This window comes from Rhinoraja longicauda, chromosome 23, assembly GCF_053455715.1.
Source record: "Rhinoraja longicauda isolate Sanriku21f chromosome 23, sRhiLon1.1, whole genome shotgun sequence".
NCBI lineage: Eukaryota > Metazoa > Chordata > Chondrichthyes > Rajiformes > Arhynchobatidae > Rhinoraja > Rhinoraja longicauda.
In genome coordinates, this window is record NC_135975.1 from 29,549,601 (window position 1) to 29,565,423 (window position 15,823).

The 15,823-nt window shown below is 40.8% G+C and overlaps 1 protein-coding gene across 16 annotated transcripts in view; it reads left to right on the forward strand.

The window, feature by feature from the left end:
* plekha5 (pleckstrin homology domain containing, family A member 5) overlaps window positions 1–15,823 on the forward strand; it is a 243,235-nt gene that overhangs the window by 21,463 nt on the left and 205,949 nt on the right. Inside the window, exon 4 of one of the 16 annotated variants that reach the window (XM_078419967.1) lies at window positions 4,424–4,530. The exons of the other annotated variants lie outside the window; for them this stretch is intronic. Coding sequence (XP_078276093.1) covers window positions 4,424–4,433 — 10 coding nt within the window. The 3' untranslated portion in view covers window positions 4,434–4,530. Of the gene's footprint in view, window positions 1–4,423; window positions 4,531–15,823 lie in introns of those variants that run through there. 16 annotated transcript variants of the gene reach the window in all.

Genomic DNA, 15,823 nt, shown 5'->3' on the forward strand with positions numbered 1-15,823 from the left:
ATTTGCCACTCATTGAGGAAGTTAAATATTGAGATTCCCAATCAGGAAGCAGTCTAGTGAACTTTGCAAGGAAGCATGGATGCATAGGAGCTTAGATCAGAACTGTTTGTGATCCCTTTAAATTCAGCAATCTTCCCATTGTCCCGCCCCTCTGACATCAGTCTGAAGAAGGGTCTCGACCCGAAACGTCACCCATTCCTTCTCTCCTGAGATGCTGCCTGACCTGCTGAGTTACTCCGGCATTTTGTGAATAAACACCTTCGATTTGTACCAGCATCTGCAGTCATTTTCTTATACTTCCCATTTTTTTGGATACTGGGGTCTTGTAAGGAATTGTCAGGTAAACAAGAGAGTTGGTTGACAACTTCTGCACAAGTTAGTGAACAAGAGGCAGAGTGCACCGTAGAAAGCATTTTATCGGATGCCTCGCAGCATGGTTTTGGAACAGCTCCATCCAAGACCGCAAGAATTGTGGTCACAGCCTGAACCATTGCACAAATCAACCTCCTTCCATTGACAAAAACCTTTTCACCCAGAGAGTTGTGAATTTGTGGAATTCTCTGCGACAGAGGGCAGTGGAAGCCAAATCACTGGATGGATTTATGAGAGAGTTAGATAGAGCTCTAGGGGCTAGTGGAATCAAGGGATATGGGGAGAAGGCAGGCACGGGGTATTGATCGGCCATGATCACAATGAATGGAGGTGCTGGCTCGGAGGGCTGAATGGCCTCCTCCTGCACCTATTTTCTAGGTTTCTATGTTTCTATGTGAAAAGCTTTTGTTGCGTGCTATCCAGTCCGCAACTGAAGAAGGGTCTCGACCCGAAACGTCACCCATTCCTTCTCTCCAGAAGCCTGTCCCGCTGAGTTACTCCAGCATTTTGTGTCTATCTTCGATTTAAACCAGCATCTGCAGTTCCTTCCTACATTCTAAATTGTTTGACGGGACATAAACAGAGATTGTGAATTTGTAGTTGTGAATTATTATTAACTCTGGCCTTTGCACTGTTTTCCCAAACCTCAGTGAAGCCCAGTACAGTTTTTAATCTATACTGGTTGATTACATATGCATTCTTCAGGGAACAAAGATCTCGAGCAGAAGTAAGCAACGGCTTTCTGTCATTGTCACCAGGCTGTGTCGTATGACAGGCTGCTTGTAATTCTTTCTGAATGGGAATATTCTCATTTTCTTGTACTGTCAAGTATGGCCTCCATGTGATCGGGTGATGCTTTATCCGATCTTATTGTCTGAAGAAACTAATTGAATATCTAGCGACTTTGATGAGGTGGGGAATTAGAAATTGCATGTCGTCCCTTTTCCACACCTTTTATAATGGGCGGTGAACTCATGAAATCTCATTTTCTTACTTTCACTATCATGGGTATCTTGCCAAGAACTGGACATTCAATAGATCCTTTTCTTTCAAGTGATGGCACCTACTTCCATTGTGCGTTTACGTTTTTGAAATATTGGTTAATGTATCCGACAATTGCTTCCCCATATAATTTAGTGTCATGAGCATGTATGTTACTTTCTGAATATTGCGGCTTTGGCACCAGCAGTTGACCTGGCCACAGACGGAACTAATATGTGGCCAAGAGAGGAAGTAAGCTTGGATCCTTTGGTTTGACACTACATGAAGAGAAATTGTAAAATTATAATTTAACCTCATTTAAAATTCTAAAGGCCACTCTTTGCCATTCTTTAAATACTGATTACTGTCAGTTTTATGCTAAGGATTTATGTCTAGTAACTTAATTGAGAAGGCACAAAAGACTGCAGATGCTGCAATCAGTTGCAAAATAGGAAGAGAAGTTAGAGGCAGCATCTGTGGAGGGAAATGGACAGTCGACATTTCGGGTCAAGACCTTTCATTTGGACATGGAAATAACCAGCAACTTATTTGAGGTTGCCCTGCTCCCTTCAGATAGAACCATTGCAGCTAGAAACCTTTAGAGTTGATTGGAGTTCAGATCCGCAGATGGAAAAACTGCCCTTCTGAATAACTGCACCACCTGGTTTCCTCATACAACCTTCACAAATATTGAATTTTTGTTTTACTTTGGAACTAGTGGGGCAAAGTAATCTTTGTCAGAGTCACTGGTTCATTAAATCGCCCAAAGTTTTGAATTTAGATTCTGGTTGTTGAAGTGAAAAGTATCACAGGCAAAAATACACTAGACTGCAGGAAAATTGAGGAAATGACATTGGGTTAATTTTGTTGGAAGTTCAAAAGTTAACTGCAAACTTATCACATTAACTGCATCATCATCCCAATTGTTAATATAGATGACAAACAAAAATTGACCCAGTACAGATACATGCAACATACTACCGCTCATAGACATCTAATCCAAAAAACAGCGCTCCACTACCATCCTCTGACTTCTTTCACCAAACCAATTTTGAGTCCAGTTGGTTAGCTCACCCTGGATGCCATGCGATCTAACCTATTGGACCAGTCTTCAGACCCTGTCTGAAGAAGGGTCTCGACCCGAAACGTCACCCATTCCTTCTCTCCCGAGATGCTGCCTGACCTGCTGAGTTACTCCAGCATTTTGTGAATAAATGGACCAGTCTACCATGCAGAACCTTGCAAAAAAAAACGCCAATCTTCTAGGTGATCTCTTCAGATTGGGGGGACGTGATATCCCATGCAGAGAGCCGTGCTCAGAATCCCCTCTAATAACACACCCCATCACTGATGCAAAAAACGCCGATCTGTAGCTTCCGATGTATTAACAACCCTTCTTAATTAAGGAAACAACACGGCTATCCTCCATTCCCTTACCTCCCATGTGGTTAAAGAAGATGCAAGTATCCCTGCCAGGGCCCCAGCTTCCCACAATGTCCAAAAATACACTGTTATGCCCCTGGGATTTATCCACCTTGATATCTTTTTTAAGACTGTTAGCACCTCCTCTTCTGTAATTTGGAGTGGTCCAAGTCATCACTACTCAGTTCACTCTGTTCCTTTGTTTCCATAACCTTCTGCTTTGTTACATTAAGCTCTTAGAGTACCTGTGGAAACTCTTAGGATTTTCATATTTTATGTCTACCAGAGCACTCTTTTCCCCTTTTTGAGTGTGCTCCTACATTTCTTATATCCCTTAAGGGATTTGCTTGATTCCACCTGACTGTAACTGACGTTTGCCTATTTTTTTTACCCCCAACCAGAGACTCGGTATCCCTCGACAAGCACAGTTCACTGGACCTGCCAGCCTTGCCCATCACTCCAGCAGGAACATGCTGTTGTCCCAATATTCTCCCAATCTACCTGTAAAAGCCTCCAATAGCAGATATCCCTTTACCTGCACGCACCATATCCCAATTGATCTCTGCACATTTATGTCTAAACCTTCTAAAATAGTCTTGCCCCAATTTAGGACTTTAACCTGTGGGTCAATCCTATCTTTTTCCATAACTATTTAAAAACTAACAGAATTGGAGTCATTCAGCATGGAAGTAGACCCTTCAGCTCAACTTGTGCATGCCGACCAAGATTCCCCAAATAAGCTGCTCCCATTTGCCTTAGCCCTCTAGATCTTTCCTCTCCATGTACCTGTCCAAATGAGTTTTAAATATTGTTATTTTACCTGCCTTAAGCACTTCCTTTGGTAACTCATTCCATATACCCACCACCCTCTGTATGGAAAAGGTTGCCCCTCAGATTGCTATTAAATCTTTCCTCTCTCCTTAAACCTATGCCCTCTGGTTATTGATTCCCCTACCGTGGTCAATAAAAGACTGCGTTCACCCTATCTATTTCCCTTGTGATATTATACTTCTCTGTAAAATTGCCCCTCAGCCTCGTATGGTCCAAGGAATGACTCAAACTGATGAATATTGAAAATTCCAATGAAAATTATTTTTAATATTGTGGTCTTGTTGAATTGTAACTCATTGGTTTATCCCTCTTCCCTAAATGATGGTGATGTGTATTTAAAAAATATATATATAGTTTCCCTTTGAGAGAACCTTGGAAGATTATAGATTAGTAATGTTCTTTCTTTGTTCCAGCTTGCTGGAGGGAAGCCATCTGATCCTAAGATTTGCAGCTCCCCAGTTCATTTCTTTCTTTACTGCTCTTTTATTTTCAAGGAGTCCCCACTCTTGAATTAATAAAAGATTCCTGGTCTATCCAGCGTGCTATCCTCTTTCTCTATTATAAAAACTGATGCCAGTTATTCACAAGTCAGGGCATTTACAGTTTTTATGAATTCCATGTCACTCCTGACCACACTACATCTCTAATATAATTGGAAAAATACTTTGCAGGTTATTATATACACATTGCGTCTCTTTTCATTTTGTAGCTTTTTGCCATCTTTTCTGCGTCATACTTTGTAATTCACCATAACTGGGTTCGTTTTTTTCCCCTGTTTCTTACAATTTGTTTTCCTTTTATCTTTTGTTATCCGTAGATGTTTTTGACAAGCTGAGCTCTTTCTCCTTACATGTGCATGAAAGAACTGCAGATGCTGGTTTAAATCGAAGATACACCCAAAATGCTGGAGTAACTCAGCAGGACAGGCAGCATCTCTGAAAAGAAGGAATGGGTGACGTTTCGGGTCGAGACTCTTCTTCAGACTTTCTCCTTGTAGACTGGTTCATTAATGTCGAATTTATTTTTGCCTGCCCTTCTCACCTTCACCATCATTTTATTCATTGCCATATTTATCATATTTATTGTGGATGGTCCCTATTGTGCTACATGATGTGGGTCAACGATATCCAAATCTAGAAGTCCTAAAGATAGACACTGTGACAGCACCCCCTCCCTCTGATGCTGCTCCGATCCTCATCACTGACTGACAGGCCCCGGGAAAGGCCAATACTCGGCATCATTGGCAACAGTTCCATTAGCTGATATCAGTTTGGCCACCTGAACCATCTCAACCTACTCCTTATAAAACCCAGGCATTACGGTCAGAAGGTGAGAGAAGAAGCAGAAGGGAAAGAGGGAGAAAGAAAGAAGAGAGAGAGGAAGGGAGGGAGGGAAAGTGTCCTGCCCATGGACAAAGAGGGACTGCATCCACACAGAGTCAAAGACTGAACCGCCATGATAATCCAGAGACCACTAGCGCCTCCACTTCAAACCAAACGAAGACCAGGACTAGGTTGCTGGGACAAGCCCGAGATCGCCAGCGCCACCGCATTTGTGCATTGACGGCGAGGGACACCATCCCCATGCGGTCCTGGACTTTCTTACCACTGTAAATAATATATATACATGAGAGATACAAAAAGCCGGAGTAACTCAGTGGGACAGGCAGCATCTCTGGAGAGGAATGGGTGACGTTTCGTGTCAAGACCCTTCTTCAGACTAGTCAGGGGAAAGGGAAATGAGAGATAGAGACGATCATGTAGAGAGATTGATTTCTCTAACTTCAAGTAACCCCGGCATTTCCTCTCTCTCCATACCTCCCCCACCCAAGTCGCACTAGCTTCTCGTTTTCACCCAACAAACAGCTAACAATGGCCTGTTTCCTTTATCATCATTACTTTTTGACATATCTTTCATTCATTGTTCTTTATCTCTACATCATTGTCTATATCTCTCACTGACTAGTCTGAAGAAGGGTCTGGACCCGAAACGTCACCCATTCCTTCACTCCAGAGATGCTGCCTGTCCCGCTGAGTTACTCTGGCTTTTTGTGGTCTATCTTTGGTTTAAACCAGCATCTGCAGTTCCTTCCTGCACATGTCTATCTACTTGTTTTCTGATGCTCAGTGAGTTCAGATACTAATTAAACAAGTTGTAAACAACTTAATGAGTCCTGAGCTTCCCGATAGTTTGCACACACACACACACACACACACACACACACACACACACACACACACACACACACACACACACACACACACACACACACACACACACACACACAGTCGGGGATGATGCGACAAGACAAAAAGCTGGAGTTACTCAGTAGGTCAGGCAGCATCTCTGGAGAAAATGGATAGATGACCTTTTGAGTCAGGAGCCTAGAAATCTTCCATTTGTTCAGTTTCTCCTTTCTAAATATAACTTCCTAATCAAGTTCCCACCTAGCTAAATGTGGCTTACTTCGAAGTCTAATGCAGCCTTCTCCCTTTTTGCTTTTGATAATAATTTTGTGGAAAATTATGCAAATATGGAAAATTTGGGGAACTTCACTGCATTTCATGCATGAGTTTGTCTGATTATCCCACTCTCGGCGGAAGATTAAGAAAACTGCCTGTCCCGTCTGCCTGTCTAATCTTTGTATTTATACATTCTGACACTGCACAGCTGACACCATACACAAATTCCACTACAAATCGTGATACATTTTCCTGCTTCTATTATGAATTTTCTTACACAAAGTTCAAACAGACATTTCATAAAGGGAAAAAAAGCCATGGATTTATAATTCTGTCGGTCGTATATACTTTTCATTCTTTACTTTTGCATTTCTGTCTCCTGGGAACATTAAGCTCTGGGCAACCAGTTAAAAACCTTCTTCATTTCATAATAGCAAATATTTTTCACAGCACCCAACCCCCATGTGTTTTATGTCTTCATTTTATTAAATATTCCTTGCAGCAATATCTTTGTGTGCCAGCTGTAATAGAATTGTTTCTATTCAATGGAACTATTTAAGTTGTAGACCTGCTGTGTGTTGTATTTCTGTCTGTGCTGGAGACTCTGTCCCAGTTAGTAAAATTAGGATTGGCATTTTGCCACTCGGCTTTTCTTAATGTCTCAGTCTTGGGGACTACCTCACAAAGATCGATTGCTTCGATAATGATTGTGATATCATGAAATTATAAGGGGATGGTTGTGCTTGTGTAATCTCTTATTGAGATATGAAAATTGAACTATTGTACTGACATTGAGGAAAACACATCAGATCAATCATTTTATCTGCTTGCATCCTTTTCATTATTAGTTGCTCGTTGTAAATTTGTTATCACACTTGGAAGAACAGGTGGATATTTCTTGTAAAACAAGTCTGACTTTTATTGTTGTGTGTTTTGCCTTGTATGCCAGTTCATGAGAAAATCCCATTGAATTAAAACTGGTTCGAAACTGCCTTTTGTCTGTTGAAGTAATTCAAGCAAGAATCTGGTGCTGGAAAATATTATTGGTTCTTCTGTAAATTATGTCATTCTTTTTGCACTTTCAGCCATTGTTATCATGCCTTCAAGTGTGAAAATATTGCTTGTAAGAGATGTCTTGGTTTTATTTAGCTAGGGACAGGACGAGGTACCAGCAATAGCTGCATGATCGCATTTGCCCTGCATTTATTTATAATAAACTATAACTCAAGCTTGTTACGATCTGTACACTGAATCCAGGCATTTATTTTGCTAACGTTAGACACAAAATTCTGGAGTAACTCAACAGGACAGGCAGCATCTTTGGATAGAAGGAATGGGTGATGTTTCGGGTCGAGGCCCTTCTTCAGACTTTGCTAAATGATGTTCTCTTAACCAAATGATGGAGGTTATAATTCCACTACTTGGTGGACAGTTGTGTTGCGTAGATATGAAATTGGGTTCCAAAGTTTTTAAGTGTTATTGCTATATGTCATGATTATTCTAAATTCAGCAAAAGAATTCTACTGCAGTGGGTGGGACTTCAGACCTGCTCCAGCTACTGCATCCTCTGATCTCCATCTCCGTTTTCCTAGTGTTTTTGACCTTCCTTTTGATTGCTTTTAAGGTTCTTCGCCATTTTTGGAGACAGGTGGCAACAGTGGTAGAGTTGATGCCTTATAGCGCCAGAGACCCGGGTTCGATCCTGACTATGGGTGCTATCCGTATGGAGTTTATGCGTTCTTCCTGTGACCGCGTGGGTTTTCTACGTTTGCTCTGGTTTCCTCGTACATCCCAAGGACGTACAGGTTTGTAGGTTAATTGGCTTCAGAAAAATTGTAAAATTGTCCATAGTGTGTAGGATAGTGCTAGTGTACGGGCTAATTGCCGCTGAACTCAATGGACCATAGGGCCTGTATCCGCGCTGTATCTCTAAGCTAAAATGAACTAATCTGACCTCCCTCTTGACCACTTTTGGGGCCTGGCACCAGGTCTTCTAAAGCTAAATCACACCTGTTACTGCAGCAGTCAGGGAACTAGACCGATTATGTTCTGACGAAAACGAGTCTTTCACCTGAAATGTTAGTTCTGTTTCTCCTTTTTTCAATACTGCCTGACCACTGCATTTTCTGCTTTAATTTAAGATTTTCAACATTTTTCCCAGCAGTTTTTAAAATTTTCAACCATTGGAGCAGTGAATTATCATTCACGAATTGAAGCAAAACAAAAGATAACATACTTCACACAAATAAAGCAATGCCATAATTTAAATGTTCTTGAGAGGTGTTTCTCTTGTTCAAATGTATTTATCCGCGGAGACAGATGTGTCTTATAGTCTTCATAAATTATTGCAATTAATACAAGTATTAGGATTCTGCAATTGTATCTGTTTTGTCTGCAATTTTTACTTCATTCTGCAGGTTAAATTGGCAGTTATCTTTGTTACATATGCTTGTTCTGTACTCTGAAAACATGTAAGATTTTTTATATTTAATAGCTAGTTGAATAAACCATGCGTGACGCGGTGGTAAACTTGCTACCTCACACCCGTCAGACCCGGGTTCGATCCTGACCTCTGTTGCTGTCTGTGTGGTGTTTACACATTCTCCCTGTGACAGCGTGGTTTTCATCCAGATGCTCGGATTTCCTCCCACATCCCAAAGATGTGTGAGGTTGTAGGTCAATTGGCTTATATGCATTGCCCCTAGTGTGTAGGGAGTGGATGAGAAGGTGGGCTAACATAGAACTAGTATCAATGGGTGGTTGATGGTTAGTGTGGACTCAGTAGGCTGAAGGGCCTGTATAAACTAAACTAAACAATGTTATCTTTCTTTATATTACATGGAACTAAAGGATTGTAACCAGAGTTGATCATTATAGTGTGTGTCTCTCTATTTTTCTGCTTAAATTGCAAAACAGTGATCTTTTGTGCAGACTCTGCATGGTTACCCTTTCTACGACATTATTATATCAGGCCCCCAATCGTAAAGACTGCTCTTTTCCTTTTAAATAAACAAATGTTTTGTGTAACAGTCCTTGTTCATGCATGTGAATTTTGTTGGCTGTGTTGACCTTTTGGTTAATAAGTGATGTAATGGAGAAACAACAGGATGTATAATAGACTTAGATAATGAAAAACTGGTCCAAGCTACAATAAACATAAAGATTGCTTTTAGAAATTCAAAATTTACGCTGCATGAGATCTTACTCTTGGTGTATTAAATTAGTTGTTGATTTATAGTAGCAAGTGTTTGGATACATTCCACATATTAAGTTATTGACTAAATGTTTGAGTCAAGATAAATTAGACGTTTGAGTGAAGATAAATCAAACGTCCATTGCGGAAAAAGTTGTAAATTGAGTCTGTGACCGCAGAGTGGGCACATTTATTGCACTGATTGTTTCTATCTAGCCTTTCCTAGCTTTGCAAGCAGAATACCTTATTTTATATTCACCCTCCACTTCTAAACCCGACTTGATTCCGATCTTTAATGCTTCATTGATCTTGAAGTTGTACAATTTCTGATGGAATGGACTATCACAATTTTATGCGTAAGAAGGAACTGCAGATGCTGGTTTAAACTGAAGATAGACACAAAAAGCTGGAGTAACTCAGCGGGACAGGCAGCATCTCTGGAGAGATGGAATGGGAAGAAGGGTCTCGATCCAAAATGTTACCCATTCCTTCTCTCCAGAGATGCTGAGTTACTCCAGCTTTTTGTGTCGATTACAATTTTATATCTGAATTACTCAATTTTTTTAATTTAGAAGGCTGGTGGGAATTTCTATCTGCTGAAATTGCAATCTGTGCCTAATAAAGATTTTTTTAAAATAAGCTCAATGTTTCTTTTGATCCTGCCTTGATAGTTTTTAAACATTTACCATTATCTGTGTTTCCAGCCTGTTAAAGGACAAAGATAATATTTGCAAGGATTGATTGTATTGAAACGTAAAGGAGATGGATTATTAGTGAATTAAAGTTGTAGTTTTAGCAATTTTCGCTTTCTCCTCTTCTTCCAGATACAAATTCATTGGATCAGTTATGCCCTCTGAGTTTGTTGCAAGATGTGGCTTCCCACAGACCTTTGTCTGATAATCAAGATAAGCAACATCGTAAATAATGTTGTATATTATTCATCAGTATTGTAGTTACCTCAAACTCTAGGTTGGATTTCACTGCGACAAAGATCTCTCGCTTCCCTTTCCCCTGACTCTCAGTCTGAAGAAGGGTCTCGACAACGAAACGTCACCCATTCGTTCTCTCCAAAGATGCTGCCTGTCCCGCTGAGTTACTCCGGGATTTTTGTGTCTATCTTTGGTTTAAACCAGCGTCTGCAGTTACTTCCTATACATGTCTATCTATCTACCTGTTTTCTGATGCTTAGTGAGTTCTGATACTAATTAAACACGTTGTAAACAACTTAATGAGTCTTGAGCTTACCGATAGTTTGTCATCTAGCTCGTTTGGTTGTTTCCCGCGATCCCTTTAAACACAGTGGGGCCCTGTTCCACCACTCCTTTCAAATGTGGAGGGGCCTCTTTTATACGCAGCTTTCAAACATGTGAGGCCTCTGTTTCCCCTGAATGATCCTGTTACGCTCGTATTTCACAAGATCTTTTAAACTCACCAGCTTTGTTTACCACACTCCCTTTAAACTCGCCTGGATCACTGGAATATTTATTCTACTACTGTGTAACATTTTAAAACAAGTCAATTAAATGTGTGTTGGTGTATTAGTAGGAGCACCCAAAATCCCAAGTGTGCTGAATTATTGAAGTTGCACAGTTGGGCTGCAGGTTTGTGTCTTACTCCATTAAAAGAGTATTCACTGTTCTGCCATTCTGGGTGCTCCATTGTGGGCTATGAAAAATATCAATCAACTGAAGCTAGAAGATGAGAGTTCTGGGGAACATCAGCAGTTACTTATTCCAACTAAGCGCCGGGGTAAGCATTTCAAGTGTGTTCTGTGGGTCAAAAGAGGTTTTCATATCTGCATTATGTTCCAAAGAATCTGTACAAATTCTGCTGAGCAGTGCTTGAATTTCCAGAAATTAGCAATCTCTCTTTGGAGGGAGCTCTGAATACTGCCCCTGTTTAACTCTGATTCTTGTAGATGCTTGTGGAAATGTTGTTTGGAGATTGCTTGTTATCGAAACTTAATAGCACCTTCATTTATGTAAATATTTGTATTTATTGTTTTGTGTGTGTTTACACTTCATCTTTTAAATTTGCTGGAAATACCTGCTCAAGAGTGAAAATAGTTGTACACCCTCCTCCCCTTGACTACCCTTGATCGCATTGCTGTCTCATCAGTGTAAAATTGAGTAGCTACATCAGTGGAATTCCTTGTTTAGTTTCGAGATACAGCGTGGAAACAGGCCCTTCGGCCCACCGAGTCCGCACCAACCAGCGATCCTTGCACATTAACACTACACACACTTAGGATTTAAATTTTTTACATTTATACCAAGCCAAATAACCTACAAACCTGGTCGTCTTTGGAGTCTGGAAGGAAACCGAAGATCTTGGAGAAAACCCACGCAGGTCACGGGGAGAACATACGAACTCCAGACAGACAAGCACCTGTAGTCCGGATCAAATCCGTGTCTGGCACCGTAAGGCAGTAGCTCTACCTCTATGCCACCGTGCCACCTTAAGCTGAGCCTGAATCAGTCTACCATCCAGCGCTTGGTATTAAAAGTGAACCTTTATTTAAGTAATACAGTACATTTTTAAGGTAGTTGCTCTACATGTTTAATGTGGCTATGGCAACATCACATTATGAATCCTATTGGCTGAACAATATATCACGACTTACACACTCATTTTCATTTGCATGGCTTTCTTGATGTTACCAGTTCATTTTCCATATCTCTGATGATTTTCAGTTTTAAATAATTTTCTCCTAACTCACATGTCCGCCTACCTAAAGTTGAAGTGTCTTAGTTACATTACCAACCAATTTAGATATTAGTTTAAAAAAACTAGCATTTTAGTCAATTAGCGCAAATATAGCACAATAAGTGATATTCTGCTTCACTTGAATGGATAGTCAATATATTCTGACTCTTTGCAGCTAATTCTGGGTCACGGCCTCTTTTATCTCAAGCAGAAGGTGCCATTAATTAACTGGTGTCACACAATCTCTCCATTGTTTTTTGTCTTCAAATAGAACTGGCACAGGAAGCCAAAGTGCATTTAATCTGAGTGCTTGAGCTGCATCTCTGTTGTAGCAATGGCCACTGATTGCTTTATTAGCACTACTGACAGCAACTCCAAAAGCAGGAAAAGTAACCTAATCTCATGAATTCGTGTTATCTTATGCCGGAGCATACTGACTGGTTGTGTAACGGCCTGGTTCAGCATCTCGAATGCACAGGAATGACGAAGATTGCGAAAAATGATGAACTCTGCCCAGTACATCAGGTACCGACCTCCCCACCATGGAAGGAATCTACAAGAGATGTTGCCACCCACACCACCCTGGCCACACTCTCATTTCACTCCTGCTATTGTGAAGAAGGTACAAGAGCCTGAAAACCAACATCCAGGTTCAGGAGCAGCTTCTTTACAACAGCCATCGGGCTATTGAATACTACGAACTCCAAATAAACTCTAAACTACAAACTGCCTTGAGTGTACTAAAGACTTGGGAGTCATTGTTTTTATCTTTACACTATATTGTTTGTTTTTGTATATTGAATTACCTTGTTGTTTATTATGTAAGAAAATAACTGCAGATGCTGGTACAAATCGAAGGTATTTATTTCACAAAATGCTGGAGTAACTCAGCAGGTCACGCAGCATGCCAGGAGAGAAGGAATGGGTGACGTTTCGGGTTGAGACCCTTCTTCAGACTGTTGTTTATTATGGTATCTACTGAGTACTATGTTTCCATATCTTATCTGTTGTACTGCTTCAAATAAGAGTTTTATTGTTCCGTTTCATGACATATGACAATAAAATACTCTTGACTATTGAATCTTGACAGGGAAAATTGAAACATAATACAGGTCCAAGTGAAGCATTGACTGCATGGTAGTTTGGGAAAAACGTAAAGTGCTGGATGGTAGACTGATCTTAAAGCTCAGATCACATCTGTTCCAGGGCGAGCTAACTAAATGGGTACAAAATTGGCTTGAATGTAGGGGACACAGAGTGGTAGTAGAAGGTTGATTTTTACCCTGGAGGCCGATAATAGGTAGTGTGCCGCAGGGATAGTTGCTGGGTCCACCGTTGTTTGTTATTTATATTAACAAAAATTGGAAATGCATATTGGTGGCTTGCTTCACATTGGTAGTTCTGCTGCAATGCAGGTGTGTTCCTAAGAAGCTTTGCTGTTTAGAATATTGTGTTATAAAAACAATTGTATCAGTGGACAAAAGGGGTTTGGGGGCGAGGGAGCTTCAGCCTTGTAATATTTTTTTTTCCCCAGCAGGATTTTCAAAAATTAAGATATTTTTAATAGCTGTAGGTCAGGCTGTATAAACATTATTTTATCGGGTATCATTGCACAAGTGTCAATAGAAGCAATTTCCTGGGACTTTTTTTGCAAGAAAGCATCACAGCAGAGCTACCAGTTCATTTGCAGATCGCCCTAAAATTGGTAGTATAATGGTCAGTATGTTGCTCAGTCTAGAAGGTCAAAGGATAGGTTAAGTCTTTTATTCCTGGAGCATATTAGGCTGAGGGGTAACCTTATGGAATTTTATAAAAATCATGTGCGGCATAGATAAGGTAAATAATCAGTCTTTTCCCTAGGGTAGGGGAGTCTAAAACTGGAGGCCATAGGTTTGAGATGATGCTTAAGAATCAATGTTTTAGAAACAATTAGGCAGGACCTGTCTAACAATTAGACAGGACAGGTTTGGAGAGATATGGGCCAAACGCAGGAAGGTGGGACTAGTATAGAAGGGACATGTTGTCGGTGTGGACAAGTTGAGCCGAAAGGCCTGTTTCCACACCGTATAACTCTTGAGGGGTCGGAAGATTTAAAAGAGACATGAGGTGTAACTTTTTCCACACACAAAGTAGTATGTGAATGGAATTACCTGTCAGAGGAAATGGTAGAGGTAGGTACGTCGGACATTAAATGGATAGGGAAGGTTTGGAGGGATATGGGCCAAGAGCAGGCAAGTGGGCGTTTGGTTTGGCAGCTCAGTTAGCATAGACAATTTGGGCCGAAGGTCCTGTTTCTGTGCTGTATGACTCTATTAACATAATAACAAGACATTCTGAAAATCATAATACAATCAAGCAGAATCAGTATGGTTTTATGAAAGGAAAATCATGGTTGATGTTTATTAATGTGGTTGCAGAATGTAACAGACAAGGTGGATTAAGAAGAACCAGTAGGTGTAAAGCATTTGGATTTTCAAAATGCCTTTATTAACTGAGATATATCAGATTTCTGCATACGGTACGAGTCCATTGATTGTGAGCAATTTCAAGAGAGTTGAGAGTATTTTATTGTCATAAATACTGAAATGAAACAGCAGCACAATAGGTTTGTAAACACTACTCAATGGATAATGGAATGAACAAACATGAAACAAAAGAAGTTCAATAAATAAAAACCCAATTAAGGTAAAAAAACCAAAACAAAACCAAGTTCTAGTCAGCCAAGGCAGTTTAGAGTTCAGTTGGAAGTCATGGTGTTCAATAGCCTGATGGTCGTTGGGAAGAAGCTGATCATCAACCTGGATTTAGAGTTTTCAGACTCCTGTATCACCGTCCTGATGGCAGGAGTGAAATGAGAGCATGACCCGGGTGGTGTGGGTCCTTGATGATGCTGGCTGCCCTTTTTGAGGTAGCAACTCCTGTAGATTCCTTTGATGGTGGGGAGGTCAGTACCTGTGCTGGACCAGGGCAGTATACATCACTTTTGTAATATCCTTTTTCCCTGGGGTTTGAGTTGCTGCACCAGGCCATGATATGCTCTCTACCAGTCATTGTGCTCTTAACTGTACACTTACAGGTCAACATAACTAATTTCCTCAATCATCTAAAGAGGTGGAGGTGTTGATAGGTTTTCTTTATGATTGGATTAACGTGTCTGGTCAAGGAAAGATCTTCGGAGGTATGCGGCACGGTAGCGCAGCGGTAGAGTTGCTGCTTTACAGCGAATGCAGTGCCGGAGACTCAGGTTCGATCCTGACTACGGGTGCTGCACTGTAAGGAGTTTGTACGTTCTCCCCGTGACCTGCGTGGGTTTTCTCCGAGATCTTCGGTTTCCTCCCACACTCCAAAGACGTACAGGTATGTAGGTTAATTGGCTGGGTAAATGTATAAATAAATAAATAAATAAATTGTCCCTAGTGGGTGTAGGATAGTGTTAATGTACGGGGATCGTTGGGCGGCACGGACTTGGTGGGCCGAAAAGGCCTGTTTCCGGCTGTATATATATGATATGATATGATATGATATGATATGCATGCCCAGAAATTTGATGTTTTTGACTCTTTCCACCATCGACCCCTTGATGAAGACAGGTTTGAGCATCCTCAGCCTTCCTCTTTTAAAGTGAACAAGCAGTTCCTTGGTTTAACTAATACTGAGAGCAAGGTTTTTGTTCTTGCACCATTCAATTGATTGGTCGATCTCTACTCTATACTGACTCATCATCTGTGTTTTGTCCAACAGCGGTGGGGATGTCAGCAAATTGAAAGATAGAGTTGGATCTGTGTCCAGTTGCACAATTTTAAGTATAGCATGAGTAGAGCAAGGGGTCGAGCACACAGACTTGAGGTGCCTCTAT